This window comes from Diuraphis noxia, unplaced genomic scaffold, assembly GCF_037042655.1.
Source record: "Diuraphis noxia isolate RWA-SAM2 unplaced genomic scaffold, SU_Dnox_SAM2 contig0005, whole genome shotgun sequence".
Taxonomy (NCBI): Eukaryota; Metazoa; Arthropoda; class Insecta; order Hemiptera; family Aphididae; genus Diuraphis; species Diuraphis noxia.
In genome coordinates, this window is record NW_028301715.1 from 21,895,092 (window position 1) to 21,918,941 (window position 23,850).

General features: G+C 27.4%; 1 protein-coding gene across 1 annotated transcript; it reads right to left on the minus strand.

Moving 5' to 3' along the window:
* Positions 1–3,611: 3,611 nt before the first annotated feature.
* On the minus strand, positions 3,612–7,883 carry LOC149055069 (uncharacterized). Its single transcript, XM_089229135.1, has 7 exons — positions 7,738–7,883; positions 7,273–7,401; positions 6,596–6,805; positions 5,609–5,692; positions 4,286–4,533; positions 3,999–4,161; positions 3,612–3,936 (listed from the first exon to the last, which is right to left on the minus strand). Exons 3-7 carry the CDS (start codon positions 6,756–6,758, stop codon positions 3,812–3,814), a joined length of 783 nt encoding a protein of 260 aa, XP_089085261.1. The 5' UTR covers positions 6,759–6,805; positions 7,273–7,401; positions 7,738–7,883; the 3' UTR covers positions 3,612–3,811.
* Positions 7,884–23,850: the final 15,967 nt, after the last annotated feature.

The window sequence follows — 23,850 nt, forward strand, 5'->3', positions numbered from 1 at the left end:
CTATTTTTAAATCATATTAATAGGTAGTTACTATTAACAACAATTTGTATTCAATATATTTCAGATTCTGACAATGCATTGATTCATCTTCTAGATTTTTTATGTTCCTGATTTCATTTGATTGAGCGCAATTTTAGGTACCATAAAACATATCATCCGGATTTTTCATGTAAGTTCATGAGTTCTCATATATAAGTGATATAACTATTGGAAATAAAATAAATATTACCACATCTCAGAACAAATTTCTCAAGCACTATGATCAAACCCACAGGACGTTAAAAGCTTAATTTTATTCTTAAAAAAAAAACAGAATTGTACAAATTAATTTAATGTAATCATGTAAATACTAAAATACTAACAATGTAATCAAAAATTCGTGTACTAATGGCCTAGTTGTCGATGTATATTTCAGATCAATAAAAAAATAAAAATAAAAATAAAAATAAAAATAAATATTACCATTTATTGACATTTTAATGAACGAATATATATTATGATTTATTGTATAGTCTATGAATAATATTGTTTAATAGATTTAAGTGTTATATACACTTGAAATAATAAACTTTTTTTGTGTTAAAAGGAATCAAGATTACTTATATTTTTTAATTAATAATGAATGATACTTATACTAAAGTGAGTGATTTTACACCAACATTTTACATTTGTTTTTGTACTAATCAACGTATATAATATTATACAATATATTTTTATCCAATAAATTAAAATACATTTTTACTACATAGCATTAACACAAATTGTTTCTCAAAATAATAATTACGACATCATGACTATTTTGTGTAGTACCTCTATGTTCGGACTTCAACTTCAAGTACTAACACAATTTTTCTTTGACACGGCTATGTCTATAGGCAATTTCGCTACACTGGTGAATAGAGACTATTTTTTCAGACTTATGAGTTGTGGTAAAAGAGATAATACTGTTGACTTTTATAATTATTAAAACCTTATATTGGCGCTGGAGCCTTACAGTTTGTTATGTCCCAACATATTTTAAGCTTGTGAATTTTCAACAACTTCATAGTATTATTTGACATATTAAAAAGATTATTATAATACTTTTCTAAAAAAATAATACCATTTATCCGGTTTTCTTTTAATGGTTTTTTTATTAAATAATTTTAAATAAAAATGAATGACAATAAAAGCCTATAGTTATAATATGATAATTATCATCATTTTGTATATAACATAGGAGTAATGGAATACCTATAGTAATATTTTTTGCGTCAGATTTTTTTTGATGAAATCAAAATCGTTCACTATTACAATTCGTCAGCAGTGCTTTTCTTAACTCATTTATTATCGTAACTTATGTATTCAATCAAAACTACTTGTTTTACTTAATTCGAGTGTGATGTATATCGTAATAATGCATTTTTAATAAATAAAAAAATAAATAAAATATATTTCTTTCACTTATACTTTTAAATTCGAACTTAATTTATGCACATGTCAATAATGTGTATTATATTATAGGTAGTAATTATTAATGTGTACGAAAAAACATGATATTATATTATATTGATTTTAAAACTGAATCATTCATTCCTATAAAATCACATAATTTTGTAATACATACTAGATTATGATTGTTTTTTTTCTCCTCCAAGAATCGCAATTTATGGCATGACAATAGGTAAGTAGTTCAAATTCTGCGGCGAAAGAACCTAACACGACAACGATCGCCATCGAACCGTATCGGTTCATATAGTATTGTACGTACAGACGCACGCATTACATTATGCATAATATTATTATAATATAATAATATGGAGAGATTCTATCAGACTTCAAAAATATTTGTGTTCGAGTAAGAAAAGCTGAAAATGTCGCACAAAGTTCTTATGAACTACCATATTTGAATTTAAAAACACAGGAAATCGTGCGATGTATAAAATGTAAAATATCCGTACCCGCGAAGTATAATCGCTAATAATACAATATATAAGAAACGTATATATATTTTATTATTTTATTTTATACATTCGTCAAACATACAATCGTTTCATCATTGTACAGGTGAACCCATCAATTGCAGATGCCCAAAATTATTAATGATAATAATAATATGACCTATAAAGTATTACATTTATATTATATACATATATGTACATTAAGACTTGAACCATAAGTGTGTGCGCACCATATTACTTATATTAGGTATTATCATTTATTAAAATGTTTTATTTTTGAAAATGTCAATTATTAAGTACATTCCCTATTTAATGTCCATATATTCCACACATATTTTATCTGAATCTGTCTCACTTCCTGTGGCGATGCAAACTTTTATATCAAAAGACAAAACTGCAGCCCCTATTTACAGTTGATTGTTAAGCATAAAATAATTAATTTGTAAGTGTTGACCTAAATAGAAATTTTATGAGGTAGCTTCTGAGTTATTTTACTTTATACACCTACTAACAAAAATAACTATAATCCGGAATAATAGGGTTATAATAAGCGATGAAGGCTATAGTGATTTGAACATTTTAATAATATTATTAAAAAATATTATCTATAATTAAGTACTAAACTCAATCGTACGTCTATAATTTTTATTTATAATAGATTTTATGTAAAATAATAATTTTAAAAACTTTTCAATAACTTGTAAATCACTCGTTATATTTTTAATTTAAATAGATTAAAATTATTGAAAAACAAAGTACAAATAATTAATGAAAACAATAATATTTATATTAGCACCTTTTAAATAGTATAAAAATATAATAATTATATGGAATTTAAAAAACAAAGGATTAAACACTTGTTGTCTACTGAATGAGATAACTATGAACCGTCTCGTCGTCATTCCTACAATAACAATTTCAAAGTTGAACAATTGTAAATTACGAGTAATTTTAGCTTTTAACATCATTACCCAGACAGCAAAATTATATTTTGTAAATATTTTCAAAAAATGTTTAAATTAATAATAATATTCTCAATTTATTTCAATTGCATGTCACTAATATAGTTTTAAAGTTCAAAAAATATTCTAACGTTTTTAATTGTCCACTTGATATTGTGTTGAAAGAATATTATGTTTTTAACCAGTGTAAAATATTATATTAAAAACGATAACTGAATATTCCTCTAACATTTTGAACTGTTTACTGGAACATTGTAAAAGTTGTATCAAAATAATTTTCATACCAGTAAAATGTTCCTAAAACATTTTGGTTATCAGAAAAAAATATTTTAGAAATTTTTTGAAAAAGTATTAATTATTGAAACTTATTAATGAATATACACACTTGCTTATCAGTTATATTATATATAATTGCTTGCCTTACTCATCCACTAAAACTATGTTACAATTAATGGATAAAAATATTATTATTAATATAATTATAGAAATAACATATATTTTAAGCTTAATATATTCAAGAAAAATAACAAAATGGTTTTATTTCTATAATCAATTTATTAATTCTGTAGTTAAACAAAAAATATCCATCGCGGAACAAATTAACTTATTTGACATATTTTATTAATAACTATACAAAAAAATTCTTCCCAAACCAATTCATACTTGCATATCTAAATTAATAAAAGCATAAAAAAATATCCGACTCGGATCAATTAGTTTTACATATTTTATTTAAAATAACAAAAACAAAAATTCTCCTTGGATCAATTTAAAATTGTATACATCAACAAAAGTATAAAAAATATCCATCTGATCAATATTAATAATTTTACATATTTTATTATAAATAACGAAAAATATCCTTCTTGGATTTTGTATAAATAATATTATTAAATTTAATCAAATAATTTATGATTTGTCTATGTTTTTATGATTCATCAATCTAAATTTGGCATGTGCTATCCAAGTTGCAAGCGGTACATCAAACTCTTTGTCAATTAAATTGTTAAACTTTCGGTGGACCCTAATGGCATCTGTGAAATATAAGACACTATTTTAGTATTTTAATTAAAGAACAAATTAGTATCTAATTTACCAATCAGTAAACGATAAATTCCAAGTTTTTGAAAACTCTTCTTCTTTTTAAAACCTTGTAAGGAGTATTCTACTAAAATTTCATCTTTAAACATTTTTGACATTAATCGCCGCACGCTGTCACCAACATTTTTTATACCAACCATTAATGATAATTTTGAGGACTGGAAGTAAAATAAAATATATTAATGTATTAAATAAATAAATAATAATACATTGATCATGTAGGTATATTGTTCCATATTATATTTATGAGACTAATTTATAAGTAATACATAGTAGACTTACTATATTAGATCTGAAGTGTTTATCATTTTCAATTTGTCTTTCAAAATGTTCAAGTTCATCATTTGATTTGATTGGAAATATTTCATCTAGAATAAAAGTTTCTTGAAATTCATTTGATAAGGTTGATGAATTCACAGGCCTATTTTGAATGCTATCCAAAATTAAATGAGACGCATTTACTGTATGAGTTAATCCAGCAATATCGTACTTCACTTTTGTTAATGTACTTATAACAAAGTTTTGAAAATCTGTAACAATATTAGTAACATATATAGTTTTACAAGGGATAGTTGTATACAACATTGTTTTAATATTGCATTTAAATTTGTATTAGTATTCAATATTAAGAGGTATTTTTTCTATTAAAACCATTACTAAACATAAAAATTCAAAAGGTTTATTTAGTTTTCATAGATAAATTATAAATAAATATAAATTAACAATATAGTCATTTAATATCTTTTGTAAATAAAATTTAACTTTTGTTTAGTTGTTACTCTGAATAAGTTAATAAATAATTGTTTGGTTAATAGAAAGTATTAGCTAATTTTAGGATATACAGATTTAAATAATACATTGTAATTTCTAAATAGTAATATACAAAAAGATATAAATTAAATTACTTACATCTAATGGTTAAGTGGCACAGAAGTTTATAGTAATTTTAATTATATTAATAATAATTTATTCAAACGAATAAACCGGGTTATTATATATATTATTATATTAATAATTATGTAGAATTTGAAAGCTATTAACTCCTTCAATAAAATCAATGTTAGATTTAATAATAATAGAGTATTGATATAGACCAATGTTTCTCAACATATGGTACTAGTGGTACTTAAAAAGCTCATAGATGGTGCGTGAAGAAAATCTTTCTTTATGAAAAAATGGAATGGATTAATATTATTTGGTTTATTTAATATTAATAATAATATGAATAATAGTTGTACATAACATTTTATTTTATTTTTGTGCATTAAATGCTTATATTATTATTATAATTTATTGTAGTTCCAAATAAAATAAATTCCTATACATGGTAAAATAGCGTATATACTTTTGATAAAAAAAAAGGTTATTTGGTTAAGTGGAACATGAACATTTTTAAGCTATGTATGCGTGGTACTTTGATATAAAAAGGTTAAGAACCGCTGATGTAGACCGACCATATAATTTGTAAATTTGTAATTTTAATATAAAAACATAATAATATATATTATGAAACTCATCAAATAAATATTATTATTTATAATATTAAAATTACAATATGCATTATATTATAATTTATATAATATACTACTATAATTTTTAACTTACCTTCAGGAGGCATTGAAAAAGAAGCATTTTGTTTTTGTTTGTTGTTTTTCATGTTAGAAGATGTAGAAACTGAGACTGTATCATCTATATGAATTACATAATATATGTATAATATAATATACAATTAATAATATATATATTATTTTTTATTTATAAGAATAATAAATACTAAATATTATGAATTGAGTTAGGATGTTGATGACTTTTGCATTTTTTTTCCTTTTATTCTGTACAATGCTATCCTAGCTAAAAATTTGTTTCATGCTCCCTTGATGCAGAATATTCTAATTTTATTTTGCATTTTTTTCATTTTTAGCTATAAATGCATTTTTTTTGTTTTTTAATGTCATTTTTCAACATTTTTAAGTCTTTTTCATCTTTTAGGGCATTTTTTGTACTTTTTATACAATGTGGGGCATTTTTCACAAATTATAGATTTTAGGGCAAATGTTACACCCAAGTTTGGAAACAAATTTAATTTATTTAAAATCTAACTTTGGATTTGGCCTATTAGTAAAAAATAATTTTAATATTATTATTGTGGGGTTTTTGTTGTGATTACAAATATTTATTAACTGATCGACGTCGTCGTCTTTTGTTCGATAACATCAGACACATATTAATTGTACAGTGCAACAATGCAATATGAATATTATTATAACATCAACATCCTAACACTAATAATGAAAATATGTTTAATATAATTTTTTTTTATTTATATTTTACTTTTTAATTTATTTTTAATATTGAAATTTATTTATAAATTATTTAAATGCTTCTACTACTACACCCATTATTATACCCATATCTCTAATAAAAATTATTATTTATAAATAAGTTTTTTCACTTACTTAATTAGTATTTTAGATAATTTTTTGAAGTTTTTAGGGCATTTTTGTGTGTTTTTTAGGTCATCAACATCCTAACTCTAATTATAAACATAGAATTACAAATAAACTTGAACTTTATTGTAATATATTATTTTACCTGAATTAAAGCGTTTAGACGAAGGTTCAGATGAAAACAAAGTTCTTTTAACTGAATTGGTTTGTGGTGTACATTGGCTGGTAGATCCATGTGAGAACCTTTGCGTAGAATGTAGCGGACTGATATTTTCAACAATAATTTTCCCAATTGGTGAATTCATCATTGTAATGTTTAAATTATTTGGTGAACATTTATCAGGTGTTGTATGAACTGAGTACAAATATTTATAATTAGTATGGGTTACAAATTACAATCAACTAAACATAATTATGAAGATGATATTGTTATGTATAATATATTATGTTATATAATATATATTATATAAAAAAAAAATATATATTTTTGATTTTTGAATTTATAATATTTTTTACGTTAATAATTAGATCAATTATTCACTGAACAAAAATATTGAAATTATAAACATTTGTAATAAAACAAATAAATGTTTTATTGCTATCAGTTTTTTTAAAAACCAAATTTACAAATTGACTGTTTTGAATTTTTTCATTCAACTTAATAATAATCAATAATTTTTTTATTTTTCAGTATTAAAAAATAAAAATAAATAATCTTATATTATATACTAAGCACAATTGTCTATAAATTAAATATATTAATTCAACAATGTATTTAATTTTTCAGACTGTTATACGTATACCATGCATACTTGTATTTACCTGCAATTTTAGCAGGTTGACTACAACTGTACTCAGGATCTTTATCAGAATAGTAAATAAGACTATTTTCGCTTTCAGATCGAATTAGATTACAATTACTATTTTTCTTGGTTGAAAATTTCTCATTATCTATTAAATACAAATAATAAAATCATAAAATTATATCAAAATAGTAAAATATGAATAATGAATACATTTATAAAAACTGAATATTATAAGAGGTGTTCATCATATATTTATATATAATAATATTATTATTGATATTAGATATTAGACATGACATGTATAATAGTTAAAAAACTAATAAAAATAACCACAGTTGCAGCTATAATAGTAACCTGCTTGGTAATTCTATATTTAGCTTACCTGATGTAATGAAATATAGGTTATAATAGGTCCATCTATTTAATTCATGGTTAATGTTCACTGAAACAATTTTAAAATAAGGGTAAAATAATGTATTACTTGTTTTTAAAGCTGGAGGACTTGGAATTCCTTCTAATTTATGATTGAATCTTGTATAACCATGATCTTCATTTGCTGAAGATAAATCAGTAAAATATTGAGCTTTTTTTGCTTTTACGCGTGCTTCTTCTAAACTTTCTAAAAATGTATTTGAATTTTAATGTCATTTAAGATAGGTATTAATGTTGAAATAAAATAATATACTTGCCATAATTTCGACCAAGGATTCTAGCTGGATACCATTTAAAGTCTATTTCATTTGGTTGTGTTCTTCTTTCAATCATTTTTTTAGTTGAACTTTTTACTAACGGCCATGCACATGTTTTATGTATTTTTTTGTACCAAAAATTAGGAACAGATTCTACTGAATCATCCTGTAAAAAATGAACGACGTTCCACATCTAAACATAAAAATTAAGTTTAAGTTAAACCACTAATTAAAAAAAATATTTTATCTACTCACAATTATTAGTTAGATATATAATATATATTATATATACATGTTTTTATTTCTTAGAATTTTTAATAAGTATATGTATGAATTTTTAAATTACATTTATATATAATATATAAATAAAATTATATACATTTATATATAAAATATATACAATAATAGACATTTTTATTTATGTATGGATTATAGGCATAGCTATTGATGATATACCATCATATATTAACATGACTTTTTTTTTTATTTCTGAAATATCCCAGATTTTTAAATCATGAGACAGTTTTTTAACGATAAAAATATCAAATATTGTTGAATCCATTGGTTTTTCATATAACATGGTTTTGTATTCAAATGTTTTTCCAATTAGTACAATGTTATTTTGGATATGTACAATATTCAAGCACTTGACAACTTCTTCATTTTTAGTTAAAATATAACTTTCTTTATCTACTGATATGTTAATTTTTATTTTACCAACATTTAACTGACAATATTGTATTCCTTTAATATCATCAATTAATGGCCCATTCCTATGTGGTCGAGAAAGCATTTTGTGTTGTTTTAGATTTTTTACTAAATGCGTATGTGGTTGGTTGTATAACTCAGTATATCTGTTGATTAGTTGTTCGAGAGGTTTATCATATTTTCTAACATTAGACTTCAACTCCTTCATATAATTCTCAAATGCAAATGCACTACTGTTATCAAGAGGTCCATAATATCTGTAATCATCTGTTAAATGTAGAAGTCCATGAATATTGTGTGATATATGTTCACGGCCATAAATTATTTGAAATGTGTTAACAAAGTAGTCTAAAAGTTCTTTCACATACTCTAAGTGACATGCTCGGTTTGGACTAAGTAATATCAACATAGAAACATGCAAACACATAAAGTTTGTTAATACATCTTTATTGGTCATATTTTTTAGAACAATTGGTCCAATATAGAGCAAAAATAACCTAAGTTCAGTGGCCTTCCACCTACCAATATCTTGTAATTCCCTTGTTTTCCTTGGAAAATCTGATGGGATGAAAGATTTAATCTCTAATAATGACTTGGATAGTTTATGGACATCACAATTTGGTAAACGAACTTTTAAAGGTCCTTTATTTAACCAGAGTAAAATAAGTTTCCGTACAGCTCCCAGACAAACTAAATGCATATAGTCTAATGAAAATGTTTGGATCAAATCCAATCCTGGCAATTCTACAAGTTGTGATAATGTATTTCCAACATGATGTTCTTCGTTTAACATATTAAGATAAGCTTCATGGGTTCTTTCATCTGATTTATCTTTAGAATAAGGAAAACACACTCTGTTCTTAAAATACTCACCTTCTTGAGTACATCGAGTACACGAATAAAATCCAGAGTGTCCTTTTATTTTCAAGACAAACGATTTTGCCGGCGCATCACACACAAAAACATGAATAGATACTTTTTTATTAGAACCATCAATATTAATGCCAATAACCAAAAGATCTTTAATTTCAGTAATGAAATCTGCCAAAAAATCATTACTGTCCATTGGTTTAGCATTTCCGTGATAAACTCCTATGGGAAATACATATTTTGCCTCATCAACAATAAATGCCAAAATTGGCCAAAATTGGCTGTTGCTACTCTTAGCTAAGGGCAAACCGTCAATGCCAATAGCAATTTTTATGTCGTTCAAATTAGATGTATCATATCTTTTAATCCCTGCTGCCAATCCAAAATGATAATAACTTCCAGGATCAACATAACGAATATTAGCACTTAATGTTATAGGTGTTTGTAAAAGTGTTCTACAGTCACTAGGAAGATTATCAGTATTTATAGTATTTCTTTTTTTCATGATCTTCAACAATTTATTTACAGTACTTTGACAAACTTTACACTCAATGGCCCAAGCAATCAAATCCTCTTTAAAAGTACTGATTGTTTCAATTCTTTGTACCACCTCAATTTGTTGTTGTATTACAACCTCATCTTCATCTTGTATTACTACCTCCCCTTCTTGGGTTTCAACTTCTGAATTTATAGAAGATGTAATATATGTGGTTTTGGTTGTATTATTTTGGCAAAAAGTATTAGACATTGATGGAAGTATTAGACCATTTGTAGAGAGCAAGACTTCATTTGCGAAATCCGGTTCACTGCTTTCAACATTTGTGTCTCTTGCCGAGTATATTGTTTGAATATCATGTAGCTCCCGATTAATTTTTCTTTTTTTAGTTCTATTAGTTCTAATCATTATTAACAAAGTACATGTGTGCCGTAGTTATATTATTATTATTATTTATTTTCCTATAAAAAAAAAAAAAATAATACAAAATAATTATTTTATAATATTTAGGTAGGTAGGTATTTATACCTAAGTATTTAGTATAAAAGTATTTCAATTTGTATAAAAAAAACCCCCTTTTATCATGCATCTATATTATGATTTTATGAACTGAATTATTTATTATTTTGATACACATTGATAAATTTTACATGTTTATAGCTAGGAATATCACAGATTATACCTATAAAATATAATATATGCGTGGCACGATAACAGTTAAATCAAGTAGAACCAGTGTCATAAATTGACTTGTGCAAATATTACACATGCATCACCATGAATTAATTATATGTTGAGGAATAATAAATAATTATTCTTCACTAAAAGAAAACCTAAAGTATTTGGAAGCCCTACTAATATTATGACTTTTCTAATTCTATAAAGGTTGGTGTTTGGTTCATTGTTTGTATTAAGAAAAGAAAGATGTATAAATATTTTTCTGTTCCACTAAAAATTAAGGTTTATTTATGATAATGATCAGCAAATGAATCTCTACATTAACTAACTAGGTATCTAGGTAAATACCGGGGTAAATACTTATGATATCAGAATTAAAAAAAAATAATATTAGAGGTTATAGTCGGTTTATAGGTATTTAATATTTTATTAGTAGCTGGGAGGTATAGGAGGAACATAATTTACATTACTTAAAAAGACTTAAAACATTTATTAATTTGTGTTCTATGAATATATTTTAATTATCACCTTTCATTTTATTTACTTAAACAATATATTATTAAGCAAACAGCACTATTTGCTATGTTTTATATGTAATTAGTTATTAAATAATAAAAATATATTACCTACAAAAAATTATACACAATTAAATATTTAGATTTTTAATAGCTTGTTTGAAGTATTGTTTTAAGTCTTAACGTATACTTTTAAATAATATTACAGTAATAGAGTAATTATATTATTATTATAGGTATGTTGGATGATGAGTTAACACTTAACTTTAAATTGATATTGAAGACTAAAGAGTGGTACTGTGACCTACCTTCAAGTGTCTTAGAAATTCCTAACCGTCGGCAGAACCCTTACAACAGACCCCCTTTTATATGGTCCTTACTAAAAGAGTGGGGGCTTTGGTCATGGCGACTTGTATTTGGCTCACACTAGCATTTAATAATATAGGAAACCATTTCCTTTTGAATTTTGATGGTTAGCTCTTCCCTAATAGTATGTGTAATATGAAATTACTTTTTTAACTAAAACATTACAATGAGATTCACATTACTCTTACCATAATATTTATATTGCCAATTGTCTGATTAATTGTGAATGGGTTATGTGTGAATATAATATATAGGATTATATATTTATTAAGTAGCTACGTAACAATCGACATAGCCAATGTATCCAATATATCACAGTTTTATAAAATATTTCAAGCACAAGTATCAGAAATGCCAGATAATTTACTCAAATACCTAAGTCATGCGAAAAAAAATTGTCTACCAGTACCCAATTTTACATAATTGTGTGAACTGCATTTCATAAGCATGCTGAATAATATAAGTTATAACTCACAAAGTTATAATTCATAACAATTACGTAATAATATTACTAATTACTATTATAATAATTAAAATACCATATCATATACTTACGGCTTTCGGATAGGTAGATATTATTCTTTTTAATGTCAGTAGTAGTTCAGACTCAGAGTTCTCTTTTTAGCAATAAAATATGATCGCTTAACAATTATACTGACGGACTTGACAAACTTCTAAGTTCTAATGAACCTATAATCTAAAATATTTGAATTTAGCGTTGTGCTCGACAGCAGGCTTATTCTCCGATTTTCGGCACTCTGGTTAATATAAAGTAATAAAGTATAAACAAAAAAAAAAGAACAAACTCATCGACCGTTATCGTTATTGCGCATTATTGTTGCCAACTGCATAAGCGCTTTTAATAATAATAATATAATGACTAGTGAGTAGTGACAACCCGCACGCTGGACGTAAATAAAATAAATATTATCAACATCGCACCGCCAGAAAATAACAACCTATCTATATTTAGCCATATTTGTATTTCTTTTATTATGATATTATATTTGAATCCGTTTACGAATTCTATAATTAGCCACGTTCTTTTGAGCTCGCCGTGGAGTGCGTGTTCAAAAGAATCGTCACCCCTCGACTCTCTTCCTGCAACACTGATAGCATGGTGGAATGAGAGAGTGAAGTGCAGGACGGCCAGGACGTCCTTCTCTCTCCCACTAGTCACTACCCTATGCTATACTTTATTATTATTATATTTATAAAATTATAAATTTTAATACTCTGTTAACTGTTATCTATTTGTGCCTCTGCTGCTGCAGCAGTGCTTGCACATAGGTATATGATATCTGAGATAGTGATCATTGATCAAAAACCGATATCGACTTCGATTCCGATTTCCGTTTCAACATAATATATAAATAATTTTATTTTATATCCGATTGTGTTTAAAATAATATAATAAAAATAAATAATTTTTACAAGCAATATTATTTAATTTGCAAACAATATCCTGAATATACTTTCCAAATAAATTGTTTATCAATCATATAATATACAATAATTTCCGTAAACGAATTAAAATTTCGTTCAAACTTCAAAATGAGACGGGCACTCCCATTTTTATAATATCTTATATATATTTATCTTATATTATGTTTATTACAATATTGTATTACAATTTATATATCATGTAGGTAGGTCGGTATATATTCAATATGCTGGTTAAATACTGTATAATTTTATTATACAATATACTTAAGTGATTAGTTAGAAATGTTAGAATACTGATCCGAAGCCTAATGTAAATTGTAATATATTATATATATAATATTATTATAATATATTATATTTTCGCTCTTCACAGCATATTATTAAATTAATTCAGGTGAATCATTTTTGAAACCCCATAATAGCAATATTATTTTCAATTCCAATTTATATTTTTTCAGAATATTCTCATTAAGTTAAATTAAAATATTTAGAAACTAAACAGACTAAAATATTATTATAATTTGTCAATGAAAATATTATTTTGAATTCTGATTTAAATATTTGCAGAATAGTCCCACGAAGTCAAAGTTAAAATATTATATTTCTAATTTAGTTAAAAATGAATTACAATATTATGTATTAAATATAATGATTAAAAAATTCTTAAAATATAATTATAAAATGAATAATAAAATATTATAGTTTTAACTTAGATAACATATTTCTAAAATATCAATGTTACGGTTTTGCTATCTGGGTAGTACTAATCAACTGTTTTTCTATTGTTAGTTTCAATATGTATATCTACTGTAGGTACACACATATTTAAAATAAGATATTTTTATATTGTTGACATCATAAAAACTGTAACCTACTGAAATCGATAGAACGTGAAATGTAAATTCACGTATATTACCGACAAATGAATAATGATGCGGAACAGAATCTTTTTATAAACATATTAAAACACAACTCTGTTCACTTCACGTCTGTTTTCATATGTTATTAATGTTTTAGTAAAATTCAAGTTCTCAAACACATAGAACATAATCTAACAAAAAAATATTGATAATTTAGTTAACCTATATCGTTTAAATGGAAAGATTTTTATTCAACGTAAAAAACAAAAATAATAATCAACTCTTGTCCTACAAAAGTCTTTGGCTAAAATTGTATGCAACATATATCAGTCCAATTTATGTGAAATGTTTAGGTATAAGTTACAATTCTTATCAAAGTGGTAATAATAATAACAATAATAATAATATATATTATACATCTCATCAATGATAAACGACATTTTGTGTTCTATATAAAATAGATATAGATACATATACGACCATTCTCCGTATACACAGACGGCCGTTGTAGAGATTTATATTATAATTATGATGTATAATATGTTACGCACATGGGCGAAAAAAAAACTCAAGAACCCAACGACTACTTATTGTTTCATAATAATAGTAATAATGATTATGAATATGTTAACGATAATAATAATAATAATAACAATAGTAATATAATACATCTACATGGCAGCATCACAAGGATCCCCGTGGTCATCGTGTGCGCCTTCACGGGACGTTTCCGAGTGAAACTAATGCAGTCGTGTCGCGACTGTGCGCACGAATAAATTAGTCAAAAGTGAGTGGCTATTAATACACGTTTAACAGCCTAGTACTATGCAGTTACGATGGTCCGCTCGCACTCACTGTAATATACCTGCGGACGGTGACGTTTTTAATAGATATACCTAACGTTTAATATATACATGTTATATGTATGGAGGACATAATATAGTATAAGCATGCACGTTGGAATAATAATAATAATATGTTACTGTTGCAAACGTCGTGATGATGATCTTCGAGAACCACCTCGCATATATATATATATATATATATATACACCGCGTGTGTCGGGTTTATGACGAAGACGACGACGATTGCTCTATGCGCAACGAACCTACAAGTTCAACATTATGTAGTGTATACCTAATACTATCGTGAAAACTATTCGGTCGTAATTCGTATCGATAATGTACATCAACCACGTCACAATATTACGTGGGCCGCATAGGTAGGTTAACCTATTACACACAATAGTATTATGTATACCTACTCCTATATTATGCGTATTATAATAATAATATTATATCGTGTAACACACACACACACACACACTACATGAGCTGCTTCTGCAGCATTAGCGTCGTGTCATCGTCGTCGTCAACCGAGTGGTTTTACATTATAATAATATATTCTCATATTATTATTATAATATTGCCACAGCGATATACGTTTATATCATTATATATATTGTACACTAATGAGTACCAATATACCATAATGTATATACAGGGTGATTTTTCAAGCATGTTTATCTCCATTTTTTTCCTTCAATAGTACATTTATTCAAATAATGATTTTTACAATTTTTATGTAGACTTAAAGACCATATTTTCAAATTTATGATATTTTTTTTACTACTTAAGGAGTATCCTGTGGCAATATTAACTTCTAATTTTCAAAACAAATGAGAACCTCGCTCTTTCTATTTGAAAATTATTTAGAGGGTAAAACTAGAAAAAAAATGCTCATACAAAGGACGATAATAATTAATAACCCTTAAAAATGGTTTTATAAAAATAAGAACTATATAATATGTATAATTGGATAAAGTATTTAGTTTTAACCATTTTTACAAATTATTGATATCGATAAATCAATAGTGATTGCTGCAGCTATCTTTTTCAAATCGTCTAAGCCCCCTATCTACTTAACCCATCACCTTAAAAACTTATCATTATCCTTAAAACACAAAGTTACTTTACTTAAAAATTATTAGCTTTAATTTTGATTTAAATATACTCAAATTTTCAAAAAAAAATCTGCTTATTATTAAAGAATAAAAAAGGGTATGTTCCTATTTGAAAAACTGAAGTTTGTATTTTCACTGCAGGATCATCCTTAAGTGGTACATAAAATGTCAATGATTCGAAAAATGGTCTTAAATAGCGTATGTACTTGAAAATCCAAAAAAATCCGAATTTTAATTTATAACGTATAATATTTAATTATAAAAGTAGGATGAACATGATTAAAAAATCACCCTATATATAAATGAAACCTAATGAACACACACACAGCACTATTATTATACAAACGTAAGTATATAGATAGATGTTTTTTACGGTTTTCAGAGACGTTGGTCTCCATCACATCCATTCACGCGTATAATGTACAGCAGTGGGTTGCGTGCAGTGTCCTGCAACTACTGCGGACGAGTGAGAGGCCAACCCGTTGATGTCACTAAATAATTAACCTCATCAATATTTATGGAACGGGTGCCGTGCTAATTGAACGGGGTGCTATTATCCCAGCTCGAGAGCCTCCGATATTATTATTATTATTATTATTATTATTACCGAGTAGACCGATGGAAAAAACAAAAACCAGTGAGTGTGTGTGTGTGTGTGTGTGTGTGTCAGATAATAATAACATTATTATAATAATATGTACTGGGCGATTCGTTTATCGTGCAGATACATCTGGGCTGCAGTATCGTATATATGTGTACTTATACACAGGAAATATAAGTAATTTAGTGATCGGTTATTTTTAAATGTTGTTGAGTTCCCATCATTACGATATAAGACAATTACATTTTTTTTTTGTTATTTTTCCAAAGTCGTTGTATGATAATGTCATTATGACAATAAATAGGTATATAATAGGTACCTATAGGTTGTCCCGCGAGGATTTACCTATTGCGATATCTCCTGAGATAATAAATATATCATAAATCTGTTTTTTTTTTTTTATTAAACTCACATCGACAAGGAATAGGTACATGTATTTTATTTTATTTTTTTATTTAATTAGTTTATTTTTTTTTTAAGTAAAGATTCCTATTTTATAGAGTTCATTTTTACGACAATGTCGACATTTTATTTTCATTAATCTCATACCTATTATTAATAATTTATTTAGTTTATATAGACAAAACGGCGGAAACTAGTTTTATGCTGGCCGCGGCGAGTCTCCTTCTATTACGGCTAATGGCTTACGGCTCACAGGGGCGTAACACATTTCCACCAAGAAAAGACCTTTCCTTTTTCCACCAATACCCGTTTCCGCCAAAGGTGTATCTTTCCCTTTTCCACCAATATCCGTTACCACCGAATGAGATCTATACCAATAATTAAACCACGGTTAATTTACCAAAATAATTTGTATACTACGCTTATATTAAAATCTTTAATACAGTAATAAGTTTATTTAAAATACTAATGCTGGATTGAAAAAATGATATATTATTGTATTTAGTTATGTATATATTGTATCTAATTATATAACTATAATTGATTGATATTTATTTTTTTTCAATCGTAGAATATAGTAGTATACAATATTGTTTTTGTAAAAACGTGGTAAATAATTGTATTTGGTAGAAATGGATATTGGTTAGGTAAAAGGGAAAGGTACACTTTTGGTGGAAACGGGCATCGCCCCCTCACAGGACGCTCTGTATATATGTACGCAATATAACGTACATGTTTATAATATTGTTATAATTACTTACGGGCTTGATCCTATATACAATTGTAGGTATAAATGCATATTAGTATAATAATGAATCATAGTTGATTTCATTGGGTAGAGCGGTAGAGGTAATCGGTACTTTTAATCTGCATCGAAAAAAAAAAGAACCTACGTAAACATAATTTAGATATTAAAATGTATATTATTACGGTTGGTAATCGTAACGTATTATACAATATTGAATATATTATAATTATAATTATTCGTCGCAGGGAGTTACATTATAATATTATATTATTTATCATCCACTTTAAAACGTGATATAAACCTACGTAATAGCTAAGTATACTTTGGGCATGGACGCATAATATTTAAGTCGCATCTATAACTACATGTATTTCGTTAAGAACAAATTATAAAATACGATCTACTGAATTACGTAATTACCGAATACTTTACCACTGATCCAATTCCTGCACGCCACGCCAGCGTTAATTAACCATAATATACCAATCCGTACGTCTTTTGCGCGCACTTCTTACGAAATATGTATTTTAATATTTTGTACACCCTAGAAAAACAATATTGAAATGTGATAACGAAATTGAAAATTTATATCTACAAGACGTATACGATTAACAATATATATATATATATATATATATAATGAAATGTGTCTAGAATAAAAGCATAAGTCTGACAAAGTACCTATAGCCTCTATAGGTATCTATTTTATTCGGATAAAACCAAACACGCGTTTTATTAAGAGGATGTCAGCGCACTATTTGTTTTCTCTGTCTGGCTCACTCGTAACATAGACAAAACGCATACACGCAGAATCATTTTTTCTATATCTTGAAGTAATTTTAGAGTAAAACCTCCCATTACAAAAAAGATAGAAAATAATATTTTTTAGGGAATGACATATCGATTTGTCAAAATATTGTCTCTAAATAATTTAAACATTATTTAAATGTACAGTATTTTTTTGTTTATTTTGAAAGTCGAATACAAAGTCAAATATCAATAAAATATAAAATCAATATGTCATTCCCTCAAAATATTATTCTTTATCTTTTTTTGTAATTGGAAGGTTTTACTCTAAAATTACTTAAAGACATAGAAAAAATGATTCTTCGTAAATGCGTTTTGTCAATGTTACGCGTGGGTCAGAGAGAGAAAACAAATAGTGTGCTGACATCCTCTTAAGAGGACGCTACTCCCGCATGTGTTGTCTCCGTCTTACAATTGCGTAACATAGCAAAATCTGTTTAGCGAGGGACAACTGTTCTCCCTCAATATTTATAATAGAATTTTCAAAATTTCACAACGCATAGGTAAGAACTTTATCTGTGTCATAGCGTCGTTATTTTTTTAATAGCACAAACCAATAATTTTAAGTAATTTAATGAAAAAATAAAAAATAAATGTATTTTCTTAAGCTTATAACTTTAATTATATTTATGTTATCAAAAAAATAACGGCGCTATGACACAGATAAAGTTCTTACCTATGCGTTGTGAAATTTTGAAAATTCTATTATAAATATTGAGGGAGAACAGTTGTCCCGCGCTAAACAGATTTTGCTATGTTATACGTTTGTAAGATGGAGACAACACATGTTGGTGTGGCGTCCTCTTAAATAATACCATCAACCTGATGAATACAATTCTTTTTCTTTCTTTTCTTTCATAATTATCATATTATTCATAACATGAAATATTTACTTTTTGAAGACGAATTATTGTCAACAATAAAGTCCATAGTTTTTGTTTATGACAATATTATATATAAAATATGCGTTCATGACGAATGCTTGCATATTAATACTACACGTCATGTCAAATCCCATTCACATATGTGGGTACACCAAATGATAATATGCTTTTATTTTACCGAATTCATATTTTCATTTCGTAGATTTAGATTTCTCGTAATGACAGTAATGATTAAACGAAACAGGTTCCGAGTCTATACGGAACATAGTTAATCAAATTTTTCAAACATAAATTAATATATTTTTGTAGACGATATAATATTATATTATGATGCGCACACTATAATATAGTCATACAATTATGTATACGATGCTTCATATATTACGAAACGATTTATCTCATAAAGTAATAACGTATTACACCTCCAAAGTATATAATTATTAATATAGTTGTTTTGAGTATAATGATAAATGCAACTCGTGTAGGTATGTACACACGTCCTCTCTCCTGCACGTAGGAGTGGGTATATAGCACACAAACTGTGGGCTGCAGGTGCCATTCGGCACATATTGTACTTCAGTAAACTGTCAAGCGTTCTTAATATTCGAGAAGAGCAAACGCAATTTTATTACTATAATGAAAATACAATATATAATAATAACATAATTTCATGGTCGTACAGTTTTTAATTTATGTGTAAAAATAAATTGTACACCGTAAACACTGAGAAGTTTAACGTTTTGAACTGCTTCATTAATCAAACCGCTAATTATAGTTGTTGGCTATACTATAAAATAAGTGTTAGATTAGAACATAGAATTTTGTGTAGGTACTTTGTTAGATTGATTTTTGACTGAACATACCTTGTATTTTTAAATGCCCAAAAGCAAGCTATACCGCGGTTATACCGCTCGAAGATACGTTATTTATTAATTAAAATCATCACAATATCGTAAACACACTAAGCGACGTATTTCTTCAAAACACTATTCATTTGTTTGTTTACATATTCATCGACATTTGTGCACATCGACTACATCTTAGTTATTATTACCACCAAACCTTTCGAAATATTTAAAACAATAATAATGTTGCATTTAAATAGGTATGATTATCACATTCTACGTCGTTTCTTTTTGCTTCTTCCATCGTCTCTATAAATTTATGAGGCGCGTTAAATACGTATTACACGTAGAACCCTACTGTGTAATCCCATTTGCATTTCGTTAACATATAATAATAATATATATTTTGTCATTTTGATGCTAATAAAACGATCCGTTATTATATTATGATGGTCTATCCGTTTATATATAATTGAATTTTATAACGATCTTTGTATTTTATTATAGGATGGTACCGAAAGATTAAGAAGCACCTGTGTAATTTTTTTCTCCAACAAAATATCCGTTTACATTTTTTTTTTTTTTTTTAGTATAAAATACGTTAAAATTACGTGGAAAATCCTCACGAATCGTAAACATCTAATAAATTAAACATTCGATATCAACAAAACTGTTTTCTCTTCAGTTGACAGAAATTATCATTATACATTATGCGTTTTAATGAAAATAATAATAATAAAACGGACATGCAACGGTAGACTGTTTATGGAAACATAAATCGATTTCAATCAATAAATCGGACCACACCTGCCGGCTGCGATAGTTGGTGGGAACACGATTTAAATGTCCGACGATCGGCGCCGTTTGGATAAAATTAGTCAACATTAATTACTTTAATTAGAATCCTACCTACCGAAAACCTGTCCGTCGCTATTTACACGTTGCTGTAACAGCATAATATATATATATATATTATATAATAATATTATTATGTATCGCCGACGTAAAGTTTATGCGGTTTAAATACAATATTTATCTACACATTCTATCGACAATTAAAAAAAAAAAGAAGTAATTTCCATTACATAAGCACGAGTGCCCACCTTATACATAATAATAATAATAATTTTCTCTATCAAATCGTGAACACTATAGCGTATTATAGTGATCTCGCGAACAGATTTCATTATAATAATACGCGTGTTACTATATATTATTACGTCGGATACAAAGTGGATTATCAGCCACGACCACGACTTATCCGAGACTAAATAATATCTAGATCACAGACTAATGAGCAATCAGAACGTACATTTCACCAGCCCCTCCAAGTTTGAAAACCTTTGTTTATTATTCACCAATAATTAGTGTGTAATTTGTGTAAATTTGTGCGAACATTTTCAAAATTTGTGCGATAAAGGATTTTGGACAAATCCAAAAAATCTTTGGGGGGGCTGAAGAAATGTTCTCCGGCCCCCCCTAAGTGTAAAAAACCTACTTTTCGGGAATTTTTTTTTACCAAAAATTAGTGCGCGATTAGAGTGAATTTGTGTGACCGAAATGAAAATTTGTGCGCCCCTCCTTGGCCCCCGAAATCGCGTTCAACCGTTTTGACCATTTCCCCAGCCCCCCCTCGAGGGCGAATAATCGACTTTTCGGGAATTTTTTTTTACCAAAAATTAGTGCGCGATTAGAGTGAATTTGTGTGACCGAAATGAAAATTTGTGCGCCCCTCCTTGGCCCCCGAAATCGCGTTCAACCGTTTTGACCATTTCCCCAGCCCCCCCTCGAGGGCGAATAATCGACTTTTCGGGAATTTTTTTTTACCAAAAATTAGTGCGCGATTAGAGTGAATTTGTGTGACCGAAATGAAAATTTGTGCGCCCCTCCTTGGCCCCCGAAATCGCGTTCAACCGTTTTGACCATTTCCCCAGCCCCCCCTCGAGGGCGAATAATCGACTTTTCGGGAATTTTTTTTTACCAAAAATTAGTGCGCGATTAGAGTGAATTTGTGTGACCGAAATGAAAATTTGTGCGCCCCTCCTTGGCCCCCGAAATCGCGTTCAACCGTTTTGACCATTTCCCCAGCCCCCCCTCGAGGGCGAATAATCGACTTTTCGGGAATTTTTTTTTACCAAAAATTAGTGCGCGATTAGAGTGAATTTGTGTGACCGAAATGAAAATTTGTGCGCCCCTCCTTGGCCCCCGAAATCGCGTTCAACCGTTTTGACCATTTCCCCAGCCCCCCCTCGAGGGCGAATAATCGACTTTTCGGGAATTTTTTTTTACCAAAAATTAGTGCGCGATTAGAGTGAATTTGTGTGACCGAAATGAAAATTTGTGCGCCCCTCCTTGGCCCCCGAAATTGCGTTCAACCGCTTCAAAGCAACCTATAATGCTAAGAAAACCTATCGATACTAATTTTTATACCTTTAGTGTACTTGCCATTTGAAAACATTTATTTGTGGTGGACTTGGGCTAAAAACCTAACAGCCGTGAATAGCAGCTCTAATTGAGGTAAGTTCTTCATTTTGAATATTTTTAATTCTAAGAAAAAGGATACGAGTAAGTATGCGCAAACAGATTATAATATTATGTTAAATGTCCAAGATTATATTTAATATTATAGTAATAGTGTGTGTAATAATAATAATTAGTAATTTATTGATAACACATTTTTAAGTTTTAAAAAAAATAATTAACCATGATCAATAAAACATCATTGAATTAATTAAATTAGAAAAACGTAAAAGACAGAATAATGCATAGTATAAGCAGGTTATTAACATTTTTGTGACCTGATCGTAATTTTATTGGTAAGAATAGGTAAGGTAATGGTCACGAGTTTTAGTATATTAACCGGCCATAATAAAGTTAAACATCCCATTTTTCATTAAAGTATTATACGCATTTACTGTTTTATATTATTCATATATATAATTTTATGTATTGAAATATGTCGGATGTATTTTAGTAGATTTTTACTAAGCTGGTCCAAATTTTACGCGGCCCACCGAGTTTATCGCGGTTACTCGTTTCGCCCATCTGTGCGTGCTTAATAATATGTAAGAATAATATACAATTTTTTTTAAGTATGTAATCAGTTTTATTAATTTGATATTAATGATAACATTTATCGCACTTCTAAAAATACGTTTTGGCAAACTAATTTACGAGTACCTACAACACGGACCACTGTGCGCGGCCGTGCATAACAGCACTTTTTGGGCAAGTTCTTTATTTTGTATTTCTTTAAATATTTTCTACTTTAGGAAAAAAGGAAAAATGATATGATAGTTGATGGAAATATTTGGAATGGTTATATTATAATATATTCTGATTTTTCCGATGATCTGAAGAACAAGTTTTATATTGGCTTGGGTAAATACATGTTGTATTGGCTGAAATTTAATAAAATTAATATAACTATCAAGCGATATTTATAATTATAAGTTGTATAACAGAAAAAGAATAGCTCTCTTCAATTGTAACAATCACGAATAGTTATAATTTATAAATAACACCACATGGTCACCCGTTTATTTATCAGTAACATGAAATAATAATAGCATTGTCCCACAAACGCGTGTGTTTATGTACATCATTTCTTTTTCTTTATCTCTAATAATAAAATGACATATCTATTTTACTAGTTATGTTAATAATTGTGGATATTATCAAATCGTTTTATCAATGTTTTCTTATTTCTACTAGTA